The sequence below is a fragment of the Branchiostoma belcheri genome, unplaced genomic scaffold (assembly GCF_001625305.1).
Source record: "Branchiostoma belcheri isolate BF01 breed outbred unplaced genomic scaffold, Haploidv18h27 scaffold1, whole genome shotgun sequence".
NCBI classification, from domain to species: Eukaryota; Metazoa; Chordata; class Leptocardii; order Amphioxiformes; family Branchiostomatidae; genus Branchiostoma; species Branchiostoma belcheri.
Window position 1 is genome coordinate 6,094,162 of NW_017802379.1, and position 20,907 is coordinate 6,115,068.

Genomic DNA, 20,907 nt, shown 5'->3' on the forward strand with positions numbered 1-20,907 from the left:
AGTCATCATCTCGCCGAAAAGTCTCGTGAGATTACTGTCTGCAGTTCACATCAAAACCGCACGGATCGCACCAAATATTTCCCCGCCACTTGACAATGATTGATTACCTTTGGAGGTCGAGTTCAACTGTGACTTCTATTGCTTGAGAGTCTATCGAAAATGCCACAGCATGACCAGTACATAGATGGGGTAAAACAGCAAATCAGCAGCTATGTACACATGCTGTTACTTGAAAAAAAATGCACAACTCACAATTATATAGCACTGACCGTGACCTAGTTTTTGGCCAGCCTACCGCCTGTACTTTCAATATCCTCTGCAACGTGCTCAACTCACTCTACATCACATGCACCAAGTTCAATAAGCTCTGTGAGTGTCAGATTTGCTCTAAAACGACATACGTCCTACTTTCAGTACCACGGGTTAGATACACATCTCCGCGCATCGGATCAAACAACAACACAGGCCTCGCCTTGACCCAAAGGGTGACCTGAAGGGCGGTTCACGACCGGCAATTTACAGCTAGCAATATGGCAAATAGCACCAATAAAGAAGTTCAACTTGCATGCCATTGAATCATTGTTGATGGACTAGCATAAATGCTCGCCCAGACTTCTTTTGTCGCTATATAAATTGCTCAGTTGGGTACAATAATACAACAGAGGATGGTTGAAAATTAACATTGGTTGCGAATTTTAAACTCTTTGGCAGGCTAAATTCTATGGTAAATTAATCACTCTATTGGCCAATTTCTATTAAAGCATCCCACTACATGGTGAGCCTGGTAGGGACGACACCCCCTCCTTTTAAAAAAACAAACAAACAAACAAACAAACAAACAAACAAACAAACAAACAAACAAACCGTCAACATTCCGTCAATGTCTTACACGAATTCAGATCTGACCTATCTTTCGCTATATGCGAGTACATGTACAATATATGAGTTTGACGCACTGTGAGTCTTTTCCTATTAGCCGCTGTTACAGCCAGTATTAGCATTCTAGATCTTATCCACTTGAGGCTATATAACGCATGATGCTGTACAGTACTACATGTATCAACAGTAGCGCCAAGTGCCTTTTTCATCAAATCACGTGCGACTCAAAGGATGGAAATGCGTCATTCGCTCGGCGCATGACGTAAAGTCTATTGACATTTTTTAAAGCGCACTCAGGTATGAGCCTAGCAGCGTTATATACGTTGTAACCCCGAGACTAATTTAATCAACGTGCGCGTTTATGAACATGTATTATTACAGCACTGTTCTGATATCACAGAAGTAGGTACCTAATCCCTAGTAGGTCCTCCAAGCAGATGTTGGAGTGGAAAATCATAACGTTTCCTCACTGCATGCTAGGCTTCCCATCCGTCCGAAATATCACAGAGGAACCCGGTCGGTTATTCCACCCCCAACATCTGCTTGGAGATTATCGCTTTTTTTTCAACACCGCTGGGTTGACGTATCGTCATTTTTTTTTGTCAATTAATGAAAATGGAAAAAAAATTGCGATGATCTCGAAAACGGGTAACACATATCTTTTTCGTGACAATTTTCTAGCATCCAGTAGCGTACCTTACAACGATCAGGAATCGAGTTCCTTGCAAATCTATATATAGCACGCGCAATCTATTAATAAGTCCATTCTATCTTTTGCGTTTCATTTCAATACTTCCATATTATATATATGTTATATGCCCAGTTATATCTAAACCATTAGCCATCTTTGATAGAAATATTATAGTTATACGAACCATTGCGTGATTGCCGTATATTGGGGGTTTTAACTCCGGTGTTCTCTCCCTACCTGTCTTCATTTGTATTCTCCTATCATACTCAATTCTCTTGGCCCTTTATACCAAGTTCAAAGCTGTTTACTCCTTCCTACGATGACTTGTAGAGTGATGACATCATGAAAGTAGTCCCAATGCCGCGGGTTCCCGGGCCGGGCGCAGTGCCGGGTTGGGCGGAGGTTGTATTCCTCCGCCAGAAACATTCTCTGTTTAGGAGATAGAAAAAACCTTCGAGCTGAATTTTACTATTTGTGACCATTCTTTGCCTTCGTTTCCCCATCGCCGGGCTTTTGTAGCAGACTACAGCGATCTACATGCAGTAGGAGCTCCCCTGCCGCTATGACTGTGCGATCTGCGTGACGGTAAAGCTGCTTCCGAAGCCTTCTCTCGGGCCTGGTTGGGGAAGGGTGCGTTGCATGGCCGAGCGTCCTACCCGCCACACTCGCAACCATGAACAAGCGCAGTAAAAGACCCAGCGCTGGAAGGTATAGTGGAATGACGCAGAATCAACCCAGGTACGTTACTGTTGTATATTATATCGTTTATGATACCCAAAACGTGTGTAAAAGAGACGTTTGTGCGCGTGTAAGTCAGCGTGTGTATATGTGTGTATGGCGCCGGTTCCGGATTATCCAACATGTCGGACCTCCGTGTCCCCCCTCTGTTTCGGTTTCATCATAACCCGTTTTCCCGTACAAATTCCATAATCCACAGATCAAATACACACGCATATTTCCTCAGATAAACCTGCATGGATCTCGGGCAAAATTCTGTTTCCCCAGCTAGCGTAAATGTGGAGATCCGTGGTGTAAATTTTACTGATGATGTGGAGGTAGTTTTGTCTGTCGTCTGACGATGCCGGGTCAGCCATGGCCCCACCGTGTCCCGAAAAAAAAATGATGACGTTTATTTGACAAAATTCCGATAGTCCTTCGCACCACACAGGAGGCAAACGTCGGCGGAAACCTTCCGATCGAGCTGTTGAGGGTCGTCTGCGGCTCGATGTGAATGAAAGGCAGATTCACCCGCCAAATTTTGCGGGTTGTGAGCCGGCCCCGTGCATGAATTTCCCCTCATTATGGTGCATGTGTAGAGATGGCGTCAATTCTGCCCCCCTCCCCCACCATTCCACACTTTACGTTCTCACGACAGTTTCCTGTTGGTGTTTAGTCTAAATCCCTTGTCTACAAAAGCGCAATGGACTGACGACGCTGTGTACTTGTATCTGGACGCTTGAAGCTGTAATTTTCCGTGGTTAATTTACCTGTTTTAATGCTGTGAAAAATTGGCTGAATAATAGGACCTGACAGGTATGAGGAACAATTGCAGGTGATAGGCAGACAGGTGTCCAAAATATACGCAGGTGAAAATAATTTGCATATCAATTTCAAATCATAACTTGGGAAAACAACATACTTGAGCCAGATGCGAAAGATACACAGATAGAAATTTGATTTTTTTTAAAATATCTGTTAAGACATTTTGCGATAGTAACTACGTTACATATGAACATTATTATTATTGACATAGAATCATGTGTTTTGAATAAGAGGTCAAATGGTTATATCTATATAATATTGTGCAGAAAGTAGTGTTTTTCAAGACTTTTTCAAATACTATTTGATTAATTTGAATATACCCTTTTCCACAATTTCTTGACACAGCATATTAAGGTATTATAGTAACCAGTTTATAGCGAACCATTATTTTGATACAAAGTTATGGATAGTGAAGACAGCCTGGTACAGTGAGCATAATTTCTTGTGGGAAAGCCGTTTCCATGAGACAGCTGCCAGCGAGGGCAACTGCCAACCAGTCAGCCAACTCCTGAGCCATGTGGTCCCAATTTCCTAACTGGGCATGAGGAGGGGGAGGGGACTCTTAGGTCTGAAGTATTTGCATATTATTAAACAAAATCCCGTGTAAGTGGGATGGAGGGGTGAAAAAGGTGATCTCAGAATAGATTTTAGGGTAGAAGATTGTAATGTTTCCTGGCTGTTGGAAAACTTAATTTTACTCCAATGTCTGGTTGGACTAGGAAATGGTACTGTCAACATGGTAAATTTCCCTGTTAGTGTTAATTCTCTTAGCTTATGATGGCCAACTCTCTTGTATGTTGCATCTTTAGATCATTCATGTCATTTATTTATGCACATGATCATTTTGTCATGTTCATTGACAGCAAAAGTTGTTGGACTTCTCCCATCCACCTGCCAATGTTTCCTTTTTTGGCACCAAATTTGTATTGATGACCAAGTTTGGCAAAGGAGAGAGATTTAATTTTTGCATACCATAGTCATTTACACATTAGGAATGCATGTATGGTGATACTAGCAGTAATATGATTGTGTCATCCACTATCTCTAGCATGATATATTGGTCTAGATGCTACCAAGATCAAAAGAAGCTGTGTAGTAAAGCAGGAAGTGCCTATTGACTCGGATGCTTATAGTGTACCCAGAGTAAAGAATTGTGTTTATCAGGCACTTGACATGTGCTGTCTGATTGGCTGAGAGACACAAATGATTGACCAGTGATTGACCAATAATCATTCAGTACTCTGTGGACATGATTCCTTGGCTCTGAGTTTGGTAAGGTCTGTTGTTGTCTGGAAAATTGGGAAAGGTGGAGTGCTAGTAGCTCCTTAACGTAGTGAGTTGAATGAATGTTTTTACGAGTTCACTGCTGGGTATTACAGTCATGTTTAGTGTCATTTAGTGTTTTAATTACAGAATGAGTGATGCCACACTTGTAAAATATAATTTGTTCCTCTACAGATTCTGGTAGCACAAAACGTCTGCTTTCCTATGTATGCTTGTACTTCATGCAATTTCTTGTACAATCAAGTTATAAAATTAATTGCATCTTGTCATGATCTCTGACAACAGGCAAACATAACTTTATATAAGCCTTAAGATGAACTTGTTCATTTGTACACTTTCCAAACTTCCTTTGGGGACATAACCTTATGAATGTAACAAAGAGAAATAGTGTTTCAATGAGGTGCAACTGGTTTTACCACTGGTACTGTTTCCAGTACATGACAACATAATCTGATCAAGCATCTCAGGAGAAGACAGTGAAGTATGTACACAAGAGTGGGAATTGGTAACCTTGGGTCCTAGGAGGTCAAGGCCCAGGTCACATTTGAAGATAGATAGTCCCTCATGGCAATGCATGGTTTCGGTGTCTGCCTGCAATGCTGGCTATGTTGAGCAGATGTATTTGACCTTCTATTTTGGGCCGAACTTTGTACTATATTTTTCCATGAGACTTCCATATGAATATATCTTACTGTGAACAAAAGTTGAAAATGATTGCCATTTTGGTAAAAAAAATGTTTTTCTTTCCAGGGCAAGTAGACTTGCAAAAGAAATTGATAGAATGCCAGAGTTGTTATTTGAACTCCTTAGTGTCCTTGTGCTAAAATACAAGAAGGCGATTCAGTATCAAGTTGGTTGTAATTGTGGGGGTTGTTGGTAGAAAAATTTTATTGTCCAACATCTCAAGGTAGACAAAGAACATGAAAATTTCGTTATCAGTATTGTCTGCTTATATGGATCCAGTGTCATGTAATTGTACATGTTGGGTGGTGAATATGCCCTGTAGGATTCTTAAACAGCTTATAACATTACAGAATTTCTTGGCATTGTAGAACACCTCTCTCTTTTTACACTGCTACCTGAAATTAGCTGGAAACCCTGGATGTAAATACGTGCCAGGTTGCACAGTGGGTATTGCGTAACCCCCTTCACGAACTGTTTACTGCCACTTGTTCCTGTGGTATTATGCTACTTCCTCTGGTGTCTTCCTGGCAATTGGGAGGATTACGTTTCAGGATCCTTGGAGAACCTCAGCGATCTCAAGGTCTCACCCAAGACGTGTACGGTTTAGGTCAAGGAGGCCCTTGGTTGGCGGGAGAGTTTACAAAATGCCAGTAGCAGTGTAGGCTTTGTAGTGGGGACAGGCTGTAGTGAGAACAAAGGACTGCTTCTGTGCCATTATTGCCATATTTAGGTCCATGCCTGTAAGCATGTTGACAGTTTTCATATTGCTGTTGAATCGGAAGGGAACACTGAGTAATGACTGCATGTTTTAGCTCATGGGTGATTTTTCTTTTTAAGTACAAGGACCAAAGTGCATATTTGCCCATGTACACATGTATGGATTTGTACTACAAAAAATGTACATACCTGATGTCAATGTTTCGATAACACCTGTGTAGGTTTAGAATAATTACAGTGTTCCTGCCAGCACTAAGCATGGTAGGCTACTAGCCAAAGAACTTTTAATTTAGACTGTCACTCTGACATTGTAAGAATTGGTCTTCCTGAAATTTTTAAAGACAATTTTTTCTCAACTGAAAATTTAATTTTGTTCTGTCAAGGATGTTTGAATGATCAAAATGCCTTGCCCCTTGTGAGCAGCAAAATTCGGTCAAAATATTAGAATGACAATGAAGGTCTAAAAGCTCACTTATATTACCAATACTTGCCCCACTTACTACTCCCAATGTCAAATACAGTTCAAAGCACTTTGGGATTTTACAAAGATTTTCCACAAAGCCTTGTTGACAGGTCATCTATATAGTGCAGCCCAGGGAAGAGAGGACAATATTTCATTCCCTAGTATATGAACCAATTAGATGAAGTTGACAGGTCAGCAACTCTTGGGAATTTCCTGACCCTATTGGATTGTCATCAAATGTAGAATACCCCGTGATATTTGTATAATTCACAGTCCTGGTCGTTATTTTTTAACAGTACAGTCTTACATCAAAAGTATGAAGATCTTAATCAAAATCGGGACTTCTAAAACTAAGAAATGATTGAATTTTGTTTTCCAGCAAGCTTGACATCAAAGGTAACATGTCACTGCTTTCATGCTCCCCGATTGGCTAAAAATTAACCAATCACACAGTATTATTTCCTCATTGCATCATGCCCTGTCTAGGTTTACATTTGCATGGAAGTCACCAGTAAAAATGCTCGAAACCTGTAAAAAATGAGCATCAGCAGAGAAATAAGGACCAATATCAGAATAAAGAATGTTTGAAAGATAAGTTTATTTACCTTGTAATCTTGCTTTTGACCCTTTCCATCCGTTTGATAGAATATCGCTCGTGACAATTTTCATGCACTAAAACTTTTTTATGGCATTTCTGGGTGCGGCATTGACGTCATTTAGGCTACCACTACTGTCTGATTAATCTTTAGATGTTGACTCTGCTGTCTGAAAATACAGTCTGAGCATTTATGTAGATCAATGGTTTTGAAAAGCTTACACAGACGAGAGGAACAACAATGGAGAAGCATAGCTTAGGGCTTTTCTGTGTGCAAAAATGAAGGGTTGATAACAGGAAACTTGCCTTTCATTCACTCTATCCCCTGTATTAAAGTATTTCCATCCACTTCACTCACTTGCGTACTGTATGTCTGTTACTAATACTAGTATGTTGTGGGTGACTCTAAAATGGTCTGGGTTTTTTTTTTCAGGACTGGTGGCCGAAACTTGAAAGGACCAGTTGCCCAGAATGTACAAGGTCAAAATGCTGTAAGTATGACTTGGCTTTGTGATATATAGCTTATCTTAATTCATTATTTATAGTGCAAAAATCTCAACATCATATTTGTATGAACATTAAGTCACGAAAAGATAACTGAAATACAGTACAAGGGTAACAATAAAAATGCATTTTCAATATTTTGATGTGTCAATTCCCATTCTGACTTCTCTTCATAGAATGGTATTCTATTTATTAAGTCAATACCAGGAAATTTCTGTACAGTATGTCGATGTTAGTACAGTACTCAGTCCGTTCATAGAAAACAGGTTGTTGCTGTCAAATGCCAGCATGTAATATATACACAAGTGGAAAATATGTGGATTAACCTTATACTTGGGACAGCTCAACATATGAAGTTAGTGTTATTACAGGTGTTGTAGTATGGCTTCCTGTATCCTGTTCAATAGTTTTGATGACCAAATGCCATATATGATATGGAAATATTTCCAGGAATATAAATATAAGTCTAGAATAATTGAAAAAGTCAATATGGCTGAGCAAATCTCTACCTTTCCACAGTAGATAAAAAGACATCAACTTGATCAAGGGACATTTCAATGATAAGACACTGTTCTTTTTGTTTTAAATTGTGAGTTCTTTATGTTTGATGATAACGAACAAAAATCTTTATGTTCATTTTTACGTTCATCTTTGTCATGACGAAACGTATAAATTGTTTTGCACTATTGAAGTAGACTTATTTTTGCAGCGTCATACATCTTATAAGTGACATGTCTACTTTTCCCTACTTGCTACGTGTAATTGAAGGCTCAAGTAAAGGTTTACTCATTCACATGAGCTAAGGAATTCCTTTGTCTCCAGGTTCACAGGTGTAACAATTTGCCATGCACACATTCTGGAGGTATTAGTACTTGAAGTAGCCTTTGTTGATAGTAATCTGATACATACCACATTTTTCAACGCCTTTTAGTCTGTAAAAGAGAGTTTTGATTGCTCAGATACAATCCTTTGAACTCGAAACAAAAGAATTTTTAATGTGTTCTCAAAAATATTGCATTACTTTAGACTGTCCTTAGTTAAACTACAAGTACCTCTAGATCATTTAAGTTTGTAGCACATTTTTCGTGATAGGGGGAAAACAAGAGTTTGCAGTATCTTTTGAGTTTGGCGTTTAAACAATAATAGAATCTCCAGTAACTGTGAATAAGTTGTCACGAGGAAGCTAGAGACGTGGCTAAAAAAAGAACGGAACCTACCGAAATAACCTTTAGCTCAGATCAGTCATCCTGACCTCTCAAGTCCCCTAGCCCGAAGCAAATTTTCCTTTCTTTTTCCTGCAGTTAACTTTGGAGCAGTTTTCTATTTTGGGACTGTAGCTGCCTCAAGGCTGAAAGCATTTTCCCTCCCTGGTCAATTAGTCTAAGGCCTAGGAAAAAAAATGTTGTGTTTCCGGTTACCCGACCGACCCTATGAAAACCCCCCCGACCCTAGCCTTTTTTGGGCCGACCAAAAATTTCGAGCGGCTAGCGGTCGGTTTTTCAAAATTGGGGAATTTTATTCCCCGATAAATGTGCTCGTCATTCCAATTTTCTTCGGTCGGGCGGCGTGGATCGAGCGCTAATTGCACGGATCGGGCCGCTATTCAATTCCATTGTCGGCACAATCCTGTGAATTGACGATGAATTGTCGATCTCGCCATGACGCCACAAAGAAAACGTTGTCATTGGTAGAAAATCTGACACCCCGCTGGCGTTTCACAACAAAATTTTCATGTAAACAACTCCGACTGTCTTTGTTTACATCGCGAAAGCTCACCGATACAAAGTAAAACTCCCGCCGGCCGGCCGCGCCCGATCGCATGGTTGCGGCATGGCGCTAAGTTTTCGGCAGGTCGACGGAAAAATAATCCATCCCCAGAAGAAATGTTACGCATGAAAATAACAACTACAACTTTTTTTCCTCGTTATATGAGTTTTTGAGGCCGTAAAATGTTTAAAACGGTTGAAATTTGCTCGAAAAAACGGCTCGAAAATTCACGGCGAGAAAGACAACATGGCCGACCTGTTTTCACAATAACAATGGTCAAAGGTCAAGATAGCATCCAAATGTATAGATACATGTAATAAGTACATATTACAGTGCTAAAACGATACTTTAAACGCATGAAAAATATTTTTTCGGCTACAACTGAAATAAAAATTCAGTTATATTTTAGTAAGGTTAATTTTCAAACATTACTGAGAAATTTTCCGAATTAATTGGTTTCTTGTGTAATATTGTTGTTTCTATGTATGTGCGGTTGGATGCTGTCATTGTAAAGACCCTTTACATATTGGGAGAATCAGATGAGATATTAGAGATTATCACGCTTAGTACCGTGACCCGAGTGTCTCTCAAAAATTGTTTTTGAGTGGAGTTTATAAACATGATCACATTTTTATTTGTTCAGCTGTGTCAATATGTGATTTGTTTGAGAAATAGGATTTGGTTTAGTTTTTAATATATTAATGTCAGTTAACATCTTTGGAATAAATTGCTCCAAGTTCCAGGTAGTAAATACATGTACATTTTGTATCATGTATTTTTCACTTGTTGAACTTGTGGAAGCACCGTTGGCCCCCGGTTAGGGGTCATCCGGGGAACCTATGCCCAATTTTTTCAAAATTAAGGGTAGAATTTTTTTTGAACATGAGGATAATTAAGTACAGATCTTGAACCTTTCTACTGCCTTATACATCTGCAGTTGTACAGAAAATGTAGAACTGAAGTTGCAGGAAATGACCTCCATTTGTGTTTGGAAAAGACAAAATGCAATAGCTTCCCCCCCCCTCCAGACCTCCCCCCCGCCGCATTCGCACCCTCCTCCACCCTGCTCTGAATTTCTGGGGAGATCCCTGTCTGTGTAGTACAAACAGATCATACGTTCATTGTCCCGGCTTTGACTAAAAAAAAAAAAAAAAAAAAAAAAAAAAAAAAGTGAATCCCTACCTACCGACCCTAATTTTTTCTGGACTGTAATAGGAAACACACCATTTATTTTGTTAGGCCTAATGAGAGATTTATAGTCCAAATGACTGTCCTCAGCTTCAGTCGTTTTCTGTAGGGGATTTGGCATTCAGCGCAAATAAGATTATTTCAAGGATGTTGTTCTGTAACTTTTAACGGAAAATATTACAACTTAAAATTGCCATTTTCTTAGTCATGCAACATCTGATTTACTTCAAACAAAAAAACAACATTTCATTTCTTTCAGTGATCTCTATCTGATAAATTGTGAATGGCTAACAACAACCTTAATTTTTGGCCCAAAAGACCTACTGTAACTTAGTGTAAGTGTAAATAATATGAAGAGTAGAAAAGCATGTTATGCTATCAAAATCATATGAAGAATACTTTTTAGACTGGACTAATTGCCTATTCATTTCATAATTTTGTATGAAATGAAGCATTCATACAATCCATAAATGTTTGCTTTTGTTATTATGAATTATGATATTTTGTGGTTGAGATATTTTGCTGAGTAGAGATCTGCTACAGATAAGTTTGCTCATAATACATTCCGCTGGGAGAAAGGGGCAGATTTAAAAGTGATCGATCATTCATTACCCACTACCGGCAGTCTGCTGCATTTCCTAGTAAATGTTGTCTCGCTTCCAAGTACATGTGAGTTTTAAATCAAAGCACAGCCTTAGAATAACAAGTGAACTATCTATAGTGCCAACTGAAATATACTTGTTGTGTATGGTATGGACTTGACTCATAATTTTAGCTGAAAATAATCACATGTCGAGTGAGTGTGTACATATCTGACATTGTGAAAAAGGGCCACCAGATGGGCCATAGATTCCATGTAGATAAATGCTAAATTAGATATTCCAATTTCTAGTTAACCTTTTGTGTGCTACAGTACTGTATTTCTGAGTAAAAACATGTCTAAAAATATTTACATGTCATCTTCAAGTTCATTTGACAGATGAAGATAATAGTGATAGTACAGGTATATTTGAAATGACGAAATGACTTCAACTGGAATTTTAGTATTACAGTTTGATTTGGTTTTTAAAGTATCCCCATTTTACAATCAGTAGTTAAGCAGTGGATACCAAAATTTTGTGTGGTCCCACCAAGATTTGTGTACATGTACATGTTTCATATAGATGTACAGTATTGTACAAATGTATTTCGCACCAGTTTGGCACACTAAAAACACTAAAATGGATTGATAAGATATTGCATAAGCAGTCATTTTTCAGTGGTTCTACATTGAATATGTTGTTAGATACCTTTTACAAATATCATTGATTATTTGCTTTTGGCCCTTTGGGTGTTGTACTGTTGGGTTCAAACCATTGATCTCATTATCAGAGGATTTTTCGTAGGATGTTATTTGACAAGTAAAATCATCCAGGGATAGTATATGATTTTGTAACCCACATGTATACATCACAAATTTACCTTGCTATCCTTTATTGTCAAACAAAGCATTATCTGATATGAAGATGCATTCACTCATCTCATGTAACCATGCTCATATTTTCTCAAACATAAAAGGTTTAAATCTGTATATCACATTTGCATTAGTGCACATACATATGATATATATCGATGCTGAATGTTGAAAATTTAGCTGCTAGAAGTTGTTATTGTCAAACTCTCAAGAGTATTATTCAAGTCTTTACAGGTATTCTGACGTATTCAAGTTTATTAATCTATTTATAAACAGACCAGCTGACTTTTGTTTCTCCTCTCATCTGTTTCAGCCGTTAGAAGGTGTTTATGCCAACTCCCGCTTAATTCACATCGCTACTTCGCTGGTGGTAAGTCATGTTTTGTTGTGACAACATTTTTCACTGAACCACAAGATGGAACATACCATTAACGTATGTAGGGGTCATACCAGATGGGTGAATTTCAGTCTCATTATACATATTCCAACAATGAGTGTATATTGTAATGAAATTTTTCTATTAATAAATTTATCTAAGTTGAAGAATAAGTGCATTTCCTTTATATTAATCATCATCTATCTCTTATGGTATATGCTTTCAAAGATATCCTATTAATGTATCAGCAAATCTTACATTGTCATGAGATAAATTTGTGTTCCTATAGCTTTTTTTTCTCTTCAACATTTTGAATCAGATTTTCCAGTAGCAGATTTGCTGCGTTTAAACTTCACATCTGGATAATGTCCATGTCTTTAGTTTCCTTTGATGTCTGGCTTGGGGTAAAACAACTTCCGACTGAGTGAGACTGTTGACAAAATAAGCCTGTTCAAGAACCCATACTTATCTTGCAGTGTGCGCAAGTTTAGAAAAGATCGTGTGATAGAAGAAAATTAGTGTAGAACAATTTTCTTTAGTATGCTGAATACAGTGTTATTAGGAACAGAAAAATGATTCCTTTATGTTTTTGCCTCCAGATTTAATTTCTTTGCCATGTACTTTTTATTTCCCTACAGGGCAATGTAGTACAAGTTCAAGTTAAGGATGGGAGCATTTATGAAGGTGTCTTCCGCACAATGTCTCCTAAGGTAAGCCCTGAAGCTTTTCCTTAGCTTGCAAGTTCTTGAACTTCAGCGCAGCGCAAACTATTCCCATCAGTGAATGTTTTTTCAGGTGGTGAATGATTTGAGTTGCAAAGTTCTTTATTTGCAGACACTTGTTTAAAAAGAGCTGACATTTTGATGACTGTCACTTTAATCAGAGCAATGTGCACTGAAGTTTGGTGTTAGTGTCACTGGTTCACTTTGCACTGAAGCTAGGTACTAAAACAATTCCTATCGTTTACTCTTATCCTTTACCTCAAGTCAATCGGGGTGTCATCAATGTACAGTCTTTCTTAAAGAAGCTAACATGTTTTTTTACAGAAGCATGCAAGACAAATTTTGTCTGCAAGAGTATTGCAACAATACTGCTGTATAACAACTTGACATGGTCAGAAACACCTCTAGCACGGCACAAAATGTAGGCTGCTCCAAACTGTAACACCGAGTCAAGTTTTACTACCCATCCAAAATGACAAAACGAGGCCTGCGTTGACCCCAAGCAACATCACAGCAAGTGTGTCTCCTGTGAGAACGTACACCACAAGGTTTTAATTAGGTTTCCCCAAGGTTGAATTGAATTATGGGCTCACCTTGTTGCCTTGTGATTGGTTGGCACGTTCCCAGAGAGGAAGTTACGTGCAGGTTTCTTTAGAGAGAGAAACGAGATTTTGGAGGATTAGTCATCTGAAGGTGCCGGAAATCTTTTCCCCAAACTTCCAGTAGTGCATTCACTCATCTGTCAACAACCTTGTGTGGCTTTTAAACTGTTGGTACAAGGAAAATTAGACAGCCTAAATAAGGATAGCCATTTTGTGACATGAAAATTGCGTAATATTTGACGGAAATCATTATGAGAAGTCGAAAATGCACCACTAGTCCTTTTCAGTTTTATTTTCAAAGGTTTCAAAGAATACTACCACCACTTCATTTTGACAGGTCCCTGTTTAGGACTCTCCAGTGGTATGGCCCATTCTGTGATGTTCGATTAACCCAATTTTGGGATGTAATAGATGAGTCCTTTGGTTATCTAATAAAGTCGCATGGCTTTAACGCGATGTTGTCACTAATAGATCAAGTCTCTGGCCTAATTTCGGTGGCCCCAAACCTCAAAGGTGATCAGTCACTGTCTTTGTAATTTTTTTCAGTATTAACAAACAAGGAATTTTATATAGAAATCCACTAATCTCATAAAATTATCACTTTTAATCATAAACCTCATTTGTGGCTGGGGAGTGTAATATTTTTGTAAACAGTAAATTGTTATTATAACTATGATATAAGCTTTGTATGCTGCTCAGTGTAACACAGCTGGTGTGTTAGGCTGAAAGGTGAGAACTGTAAATCCTGGACTATTTGCAAGTCACCAAAAACTCATCACATTCACAACCAGTCATCAGCATTTACATTGTGTTGCCACTACTGTTTCAATGGCAGAATGAAGGATACCCTGAACACTTGACTATCAGTATGCATAGTATTGGAAAGTGTAACAACTGGTTTCCCTAGTGAATTCTGAGCTCCTGTTAACTTAAAGGACCTTGAGCTCATTTTGGTAGTTCTGAAAATGTGAATGCTTTTGTTAAATTACTGTACATGTAATTCACTTTATGTTCACGGTAGCAAAAGTTACGAGTCTGAGAAAAATGGACACATTCGCAGAACTATATGTTCGTAGTGGCGGCAGGTGCAGAAAAAAGAAAGTCTGCAAATTATTTGTTCACGGTAATGATAATTTTGCAGTACTGAAGTTACCATGAAGGTAACTTCAGTACTGCAGAAAAAATGGTGAATTACGGTAGTGGTGTATAGAAAACAAGCTCTCTCTGATGAGCCCCAAGTCCCAATCAGTGAGATTGTGTAACACAGACTAGTTTACCATCTACCTTAATGAAAACAAAGGACAAACCATAAATCAGACTTTATTCTAAACCGGGAATAAGGGCGCTGCTCCCTCATGTAACCAGCCAGCACCCCTATATCAATTTTCAGATTGAACCTAAGTGGCTACATACACAACATTAAGTCTTTCTCAAAATGATCTTTTTCCAGTGAAAATGTATAAACAAAACATCATAACAATGCATTCTGGCATTACAAACTGTGGTACTCTTGTAAAATTTCCAACATCCTTTGCCAACCCCCTACTTTGTCGCTTCGCTCCCTTGCCATGCTAGTGATCTGCTCCCTCATACTTAATTTTTGTAGAAAAACCTGTGACGAGTCCCAATCAGTGAGACTTGAATGAAAAGAATCACAATAATCTGTCAACCAGTTTGAGTTATCCTTCCGCTAAATGCCCCTGCAGTTTCAAAACAAGCCGCTATGGGGCCCAATCTAATGTCACGTCTTCCCAAACACAAGACCTATCTACCATTCAAATTTCGTGACCCTAGCATGTCCAGATGAGATATGAAAACCAGACGTTTTGTTGCAGTACCAAGGCAAGTCGCCAGGGGGCCCAAAATCTTGTTTCATCAACAGTGTTCAACACCTTTCCACCTACCAAGTTTCATGACAATCCACCCAATGCTTCTTGAGTTATGGTGCTAAACCACACACACACACACTCTCGCAAACGTGAGAATGGAAAACATAACCTTCTTGTAGAAGGTAAAAAAAAAACAACATAAATTTATGTTCCTACAGATGGAGGTTGTGCTGGAGCTGGCCCATAAGGTGGAGGTTGGTCAGACCTCCCTGCCCAGCCGGGACCAGCTGCAGGAGAAGCTGATCTTTCACCAGGAGAACGTGGTCATGCTGACCGCTCTGGACGTCGACCTGGACTATGCAACTAAAGGTACAGACACTGGACAGAATTTGTCTTCATAGATTGTTAAGTAAGATGTAAAATATTTTGCCACAGACATGTCTAAAAGTAGACCACCACAGTCCACTTTAGATATGGAAGAACACTCAAGAAGAGTACTGTAAATCTTGAAATTTTCACTATGGTTCAATTTTCTTCTGTTTTCACTGTGATGTCTCTACTGTGAATTCACAACATTATGTCTCCCTCGTACCATTATTGTACCTCAGAATTGTTTCAGTCATGAATTTAAAACACGCTGAAAACCTCCTTTTCTCTCCAGCGGCAAAATAAAATCTCTGCGGAAGGAAACAAATTTACAGTAGTTAACTTGAGTGTAAAAAGTTATGACACTATGACACTGCCAATAAAGCTGGTTCAGACACGGTTGTATATCGGTAGCCGCAGTACTTCAGAGGACCAGTATGGGGTGTGATGATGCTTATTTTTGCATATAAGCGTGCATGAGGGTTGTCTTCGTCTCATGTCAATGGTGTTAGAGTCAGGCTATTTGATGTCATATTTTGACACATAATATACAGTAGGGTAAATTGTCCCCAAGTCAAAACATTGGTCATACGTGGTTTAGGCAAACTGAAAGGATATATAGAGAAAATCCTAGCACTGGAAAGAGCCCTGGACTAAATTGCACATGGCCTTCCCAACATCGACAAGTTAACCTAACTGCCTTCTCTCCCTTGAACTTTAAATGAAAGAGGCCTGAAACTTCTAATTTACCAGGTCACTGAGTATATGACAGTTCTAAAGGAATAACTACATACAAGTGGATGTCCAGATAGCCTGACCTACTGACTACCCTATTTCCCCACTCTCATGCCTCTCCTATCTGTGGGGCTGGTACATGTACACGGCTCGAAATACTTTTTTCCGCATACCTGCACTGGTACAGGTAGCATTGAAAATTACCTGCACCACTCCGAATTTAGGAATGGATCACACTAAAAACTGTTCAGAAACCATTGCCACTGCTTCTTTTATACTTGTACATGTAGGTTGTAACACTTTATACAGCAAATAAAACCCCACATACACTTACATGTATATATAAACCTAGTATACAGACCAGTGCAGGTAGACATCAGAAATTTTACCCGCACTACAGTGCATATGCACCCAGTATTTCGAGCCCTGATGTACATACACTCTCGTCTCTACTGAACTTGTCTCTCCCTGTTTCTGTTGGCTGTGTGTGGCTCCAAGGTGGGGTCGATGAGAGAGGGTCACCTCTGCCAGGCCCAGGTAGGGAACCTGTAGTCACCGCATGTCTGCAAGCACCTACCTGTTCTCAACTCTCCGCTTGCCTTGCTTTCAGCATAGAGGGCTTTTCCGTGAATGCAAGTTAGCACCTAGCCATCCTAGTATAACCAATAGAAAGATGGTACCAAAAAGGCAGTTGGAAGGTGTATTAGCTTTTGGAAGAATTGCAGAGTGTTGCTGGCTTCTTTTAGTTGTTTACCATTGTGGCCCTTTGTTCATTTGGTCCGACGTGCATGTAGCAAAGTGGGCCATGTGTGAATGACTAATCCCATGGCTATGAAAATTGCATGCAGCTGATTAGGGGCTTCGTTTATTGCTCCAGACAACATCTAGACTGCCAACCACCGAACCTCACTAATGTTAACAGTAGGGCTTTCAGAGATACATGTACCAATAGTTGGGCAAGCATGAAAAATATGGCACAGCTAAATGTTAACAGAAGCTAAGTAGGAGCACATTTGTATTGGAGATATTTTTTCCGTTGTGTTATAGCGATAATGGTTAACAATCAGTATTGGATCGTCATGCCATTACTGGCTTGTGGTGGGCCATGCTTGGTTTAGAAACAAATGATCATGACTATTTTAACTTCTGTACAACCCTGTGCTACTCAGTTGGGATTTCCTATGAAAAAATCTCAGAAAACCATGGCTTGCTGGTTTTCCTCGGTTATCAGTGCGCTGAGAAGTTTGTACTTTCATCTCCTTCCAGCGGACTCGTTCACAGACGCAGCCATCAGCAAGTTTAACGGGCAGATCGGGGAGAAAGAGCTGCAGCCGTGGGAAGCTGACTCGGAACAGGCGCCGGATCTACTGCTTGACGCTGATGGGGGCACCGTTAGTGTGAGTTCAACTTCAAAGTTTTTTTATCCATCAGATTTGTCATAAAGAACATGACATCAAAAGACTATTGATGCAAATATATGTGAATTGAAAACTTTTGTTCCAACGCAAAGGTAAATGTTCTCAGCTAGTTTTTCTCAGAGTTTCGGCCAGTCGCTCTGGTCTTCCTCAGTAGACTGACCCAGTGAGACTAGTCATGTGGCTTCTCTGAAGCTCTAGGTGAGAACAGTTACCTTTGTGTTGGAACAAAAGTTCTTAACTTTAAACATGTAACTATCAACACAAATGAACTTTCATGATACAAAACTTGTAGTAGCAGTAACGTACATACATTGACAAGACAAGACTGTTGTCTGTAGTCCAATGTTAAACTACTCTGATAATCAAGCTACTCATTGCAAGGTTGAAGGAATGGATCAAAATGCATGGTCTCGTTCTGTACAGTCCAATGGCTGGGATGCCGCTGAGATGTTCCGCACCAACGAGAAGCGCTACGGGGTCCAGTCTTCCTACGACAGCAGCCTGGCTGGATACACGTGAGTTGGCTTTTCTTCATACAAAGTTCTAATTTCCCCATGTACGTCTGCATGCCACAGTTTACTAAACAGTAGGAAGTTTTCCATCATTTTTCCTCTGTAGCCATCAAATAAGAATTAATGGCTAATCTGAAGATACTATAAATTTTCCAGTGGTTTTATTTTTGCAGTAAGTGACCTCTCTACTGGGAATAGTTGTCTCCAGTGGATTATTACTGTACTACAGAATTGCTTCATTCGGTTATAACCACGAACTTAAAACTTTTCCCATTCTACTGCAAAATTAAGCAAAACTAAACAAACTAGTAGTATTTGTGGTTAAGAAGACTCTACAAGTAAAAAAAATGTCCTTTTCATTTCCTAGGACTCAGCTGAAGGAAGAAGACACCAAAGAGTACCGTGAGAAGCGAGACCGTGCCCAGCGCATCGCTGACGAGATCGAGCGGAGTACCGACTATCAGCGCCGCGTGGCTCTGGAGGTTCACGATGACGAGGAAGCTGCGTTCAGCGCGGTCCACCGGCCCAGTAGGAACGACGGCGGAGGGGATCTGCATAAGTATGTACAGATGTTTGCTCAGCTTAAAGTTCCTACTTGTTAGTAGACCACATCAGAAATACCAAGTGCAAGTCTGCATCATCAGGTGGTAATTTTAGCCCTGACAGGTCTTCAAATTCACACTGGTGCAGCTAACCTAAAAATTTAGGTGCACAGAGAAAAAGTTTTGAGTGTGCAACAAGGTTTCATGATTATTCTGACACAAATGTCAAGAATATACTGTCACAGTATTGCACTTGCTTAACCATACACAAATACGCCAAAAAGCATGACCGTTTCCAAAATCATATCCAGTTGCTTGAGTAACTGCTTTTTGGCGTATCGTATTACCTGGATGTCTAACCTTCATTGACGAATACACAATTATATACATGTAGGTGTACCCACAGAAAAAATTTGGTGTACAGCTAAAATTTTGGGCGCACCAAAGAAGTTAAAGTATTTCCAGCCCAGCCTGAAGATCACATGTCAGAAGTAGGGAATACTGGTGTAACACCGGGGAATACCATTGTAACACCAGTTAATTGTAACTAATGTTAAACTGTATGGTTGAATTTATGTATTTTCTGTGTGTATCTTGTAGCCGCTATGTACCACCACACATGAGGAAAGACACGTCACGGGGCCGGGGGCAGCAGATGTCGCCCAAACCCCAGAGGACGGGGCACCACGGCCCGGGCGGCATGGGGCCGCGGGGGTCCCCACGGGCGGGCGCCGGCTCCCCACACACGGTCGGCACCCATCCCCACGCCGTGTCGCCGCAGAACAGGAGACCAGGGGGCGTCCCCCCGCAGCACGCCAGCTCGCAAGCTCCGCAGCACGTCGCCCCTCCCGGTCCTGCCAAGAACGATAGCAATAGTATCCCTCCCACTGTTAATGGAGGTAAATTTCTCGCATCTTTTCTTCTTACCCTTTGTCTGTTTTTCTCCAGATTGTCAATGGTCACTTGTCCCGAATAAGTTAGAAATTGTCCCTCTCTGTTACAACCTAACTGCAAAAGGAGAGAGTTATCAGCATGTATCAATCTCAAATGTCAACTGTGTTTGCCTGAGTATAGCTATCTAGCATTGCAGTTCTGTAGCATATGACCAGTGAAATTTCTCTAGTATATCAATCCTGTATGTCCTTCTTGCTGGGATAGCAAAAAATTATCTTCTTTGTTGTTACCTTAAGGAGATTGAGAAACGTTTCTATTGTCTACTTTAGTCCATCCTAATGTGTAGTTACTATGTAGTTATTGTGTAGTTACTATGTAGTTGTTGTGTAGTTACTATGTAGTTATTGTGTAGTTACTATGTAGTTATTGTGTAGTTACTGTGTACTTTATGTGTAGCTTCTGTGTGTTTTATGTGTAGTTTCTGTGTGCTTTATGTGTAGTTACTGAGTACTTAATGTGTAGTTACTGTGTAGTTACTATGTTTTCTGTCCCCAGAAGCCTCCATCCCCCAGCCCTCTCCCGTAGCCTCTGGCCAGCCTGATGGTAGCAAGCATCCCGCTAGTGAAGTAGTGAGTAGGAACGTGCCTCGAAGAGACGATCTCAACAAGCCCGCCCTTCCGCCAGCCCAGGCCCCCCAGCAGCACCCTAGTTCTACTATTTATTCTAATACAGAGAGAAAGAATCCTCCAGCTAAAGGTGAGCTCTTCCACACTTAACCTTCTATAATACATTGCTACATTTTATGCATTCTTGAAAGTCCATCCATATATTTCTTTTTGTATCGTTTTATATGATATATAGTTGGTATTTATTTGAAAGAACTTGGTGTATAGTTGATAGTCATTAGGAAGAACATGTTTTCTTTTGCTACCTTTATGTTTTAACGTATTGGAATGTGCTCAGTTTTCTCATGTTGTTTTGTCCTATGTAGGTCTCAATCAGCAATTGACATCTCTCAAGAAATTCTCAGAAGAGTTCAGGGTAAGATTTCACATTGCCAATTTGCTTGCGTTCATTTTAACAAAAGACATATTTTGTTAGCCAAATTGTTGGGTGTAGAATGAAACTGACTTTCATTGTTGTC

The 20,907-nt window shown here is 39.8% G+C and overlaps 1 protein-coding gene across 7 annotated transcripts in view; it reads left to right on the top strand.

Annotated features, from left to right (window-relative positions):
• Positions 1 to 1,958: 1,958 nt before the first annotated feature.
• LOC109465250 (ataxin-2-like protein) overlaps positions 1,959 to 20,907 on the top strand; it is a 26,878-nt gene continuing 7,929 nt past the window's right edge. For 5 of the 7 annotated variants that reach the window (XM_019762422.1, XM_019762444.1, XM_019762461.1 and 2 more), the window contains exons 1-12: positions 1,959 to 2,308; positions 7,289 to 7,346; positions 12,081 to 12,137; positions 12,782 to 12,853; positions 15,515 to 15,665; positions 16,896 to 16,934; positions 17,664 to 17,794; positions 18,239 to 18,330; positions 18,695 to 18,886; positions 19,470 to 19,768; positions 20,319 to 20,519; positions 20,755 to 20,804. In XM_019762422.1, the coding sequence (XP_019617981.1) occupies positions 2,244 to 2,308; positions 7,289 to 7,346; positions 12,081 to 12,137; positions 12,782 to 12,853; positions 15,515 to 15,665; positions 16,896 to 16,934; positions 17,664 to 17,794; positions 18,239 to 18,330; positions 18,695 to 18,886; positions 19,470 to 19,768; positions 20,319 to 20,519; positions 20,755 to 20,804 (1,407 nt within the window). In that variant the 5' untranslated portion in view covers positions 1,959 to 2,243. The remainder of the gene's footprint in view (positions 2,309 to 7,288; positions 7,347 to 12,080; positions 12,138 to 12,781; positions 12,854 to 15,514; positions 15,666 to 16,895; positions 16,935 to 17,663; positions 17,795 to 18,238; positions 18,331 to 18,694; positions 18,887 to 19,469; positions 19,769 to 20,318; positions 20,520 to 20,754; positions 20,805 to 20,907) is intronic. The other 2 variants (XM_019762431.1, XM_019762471.1) reach the window with 2 other exon arrangements.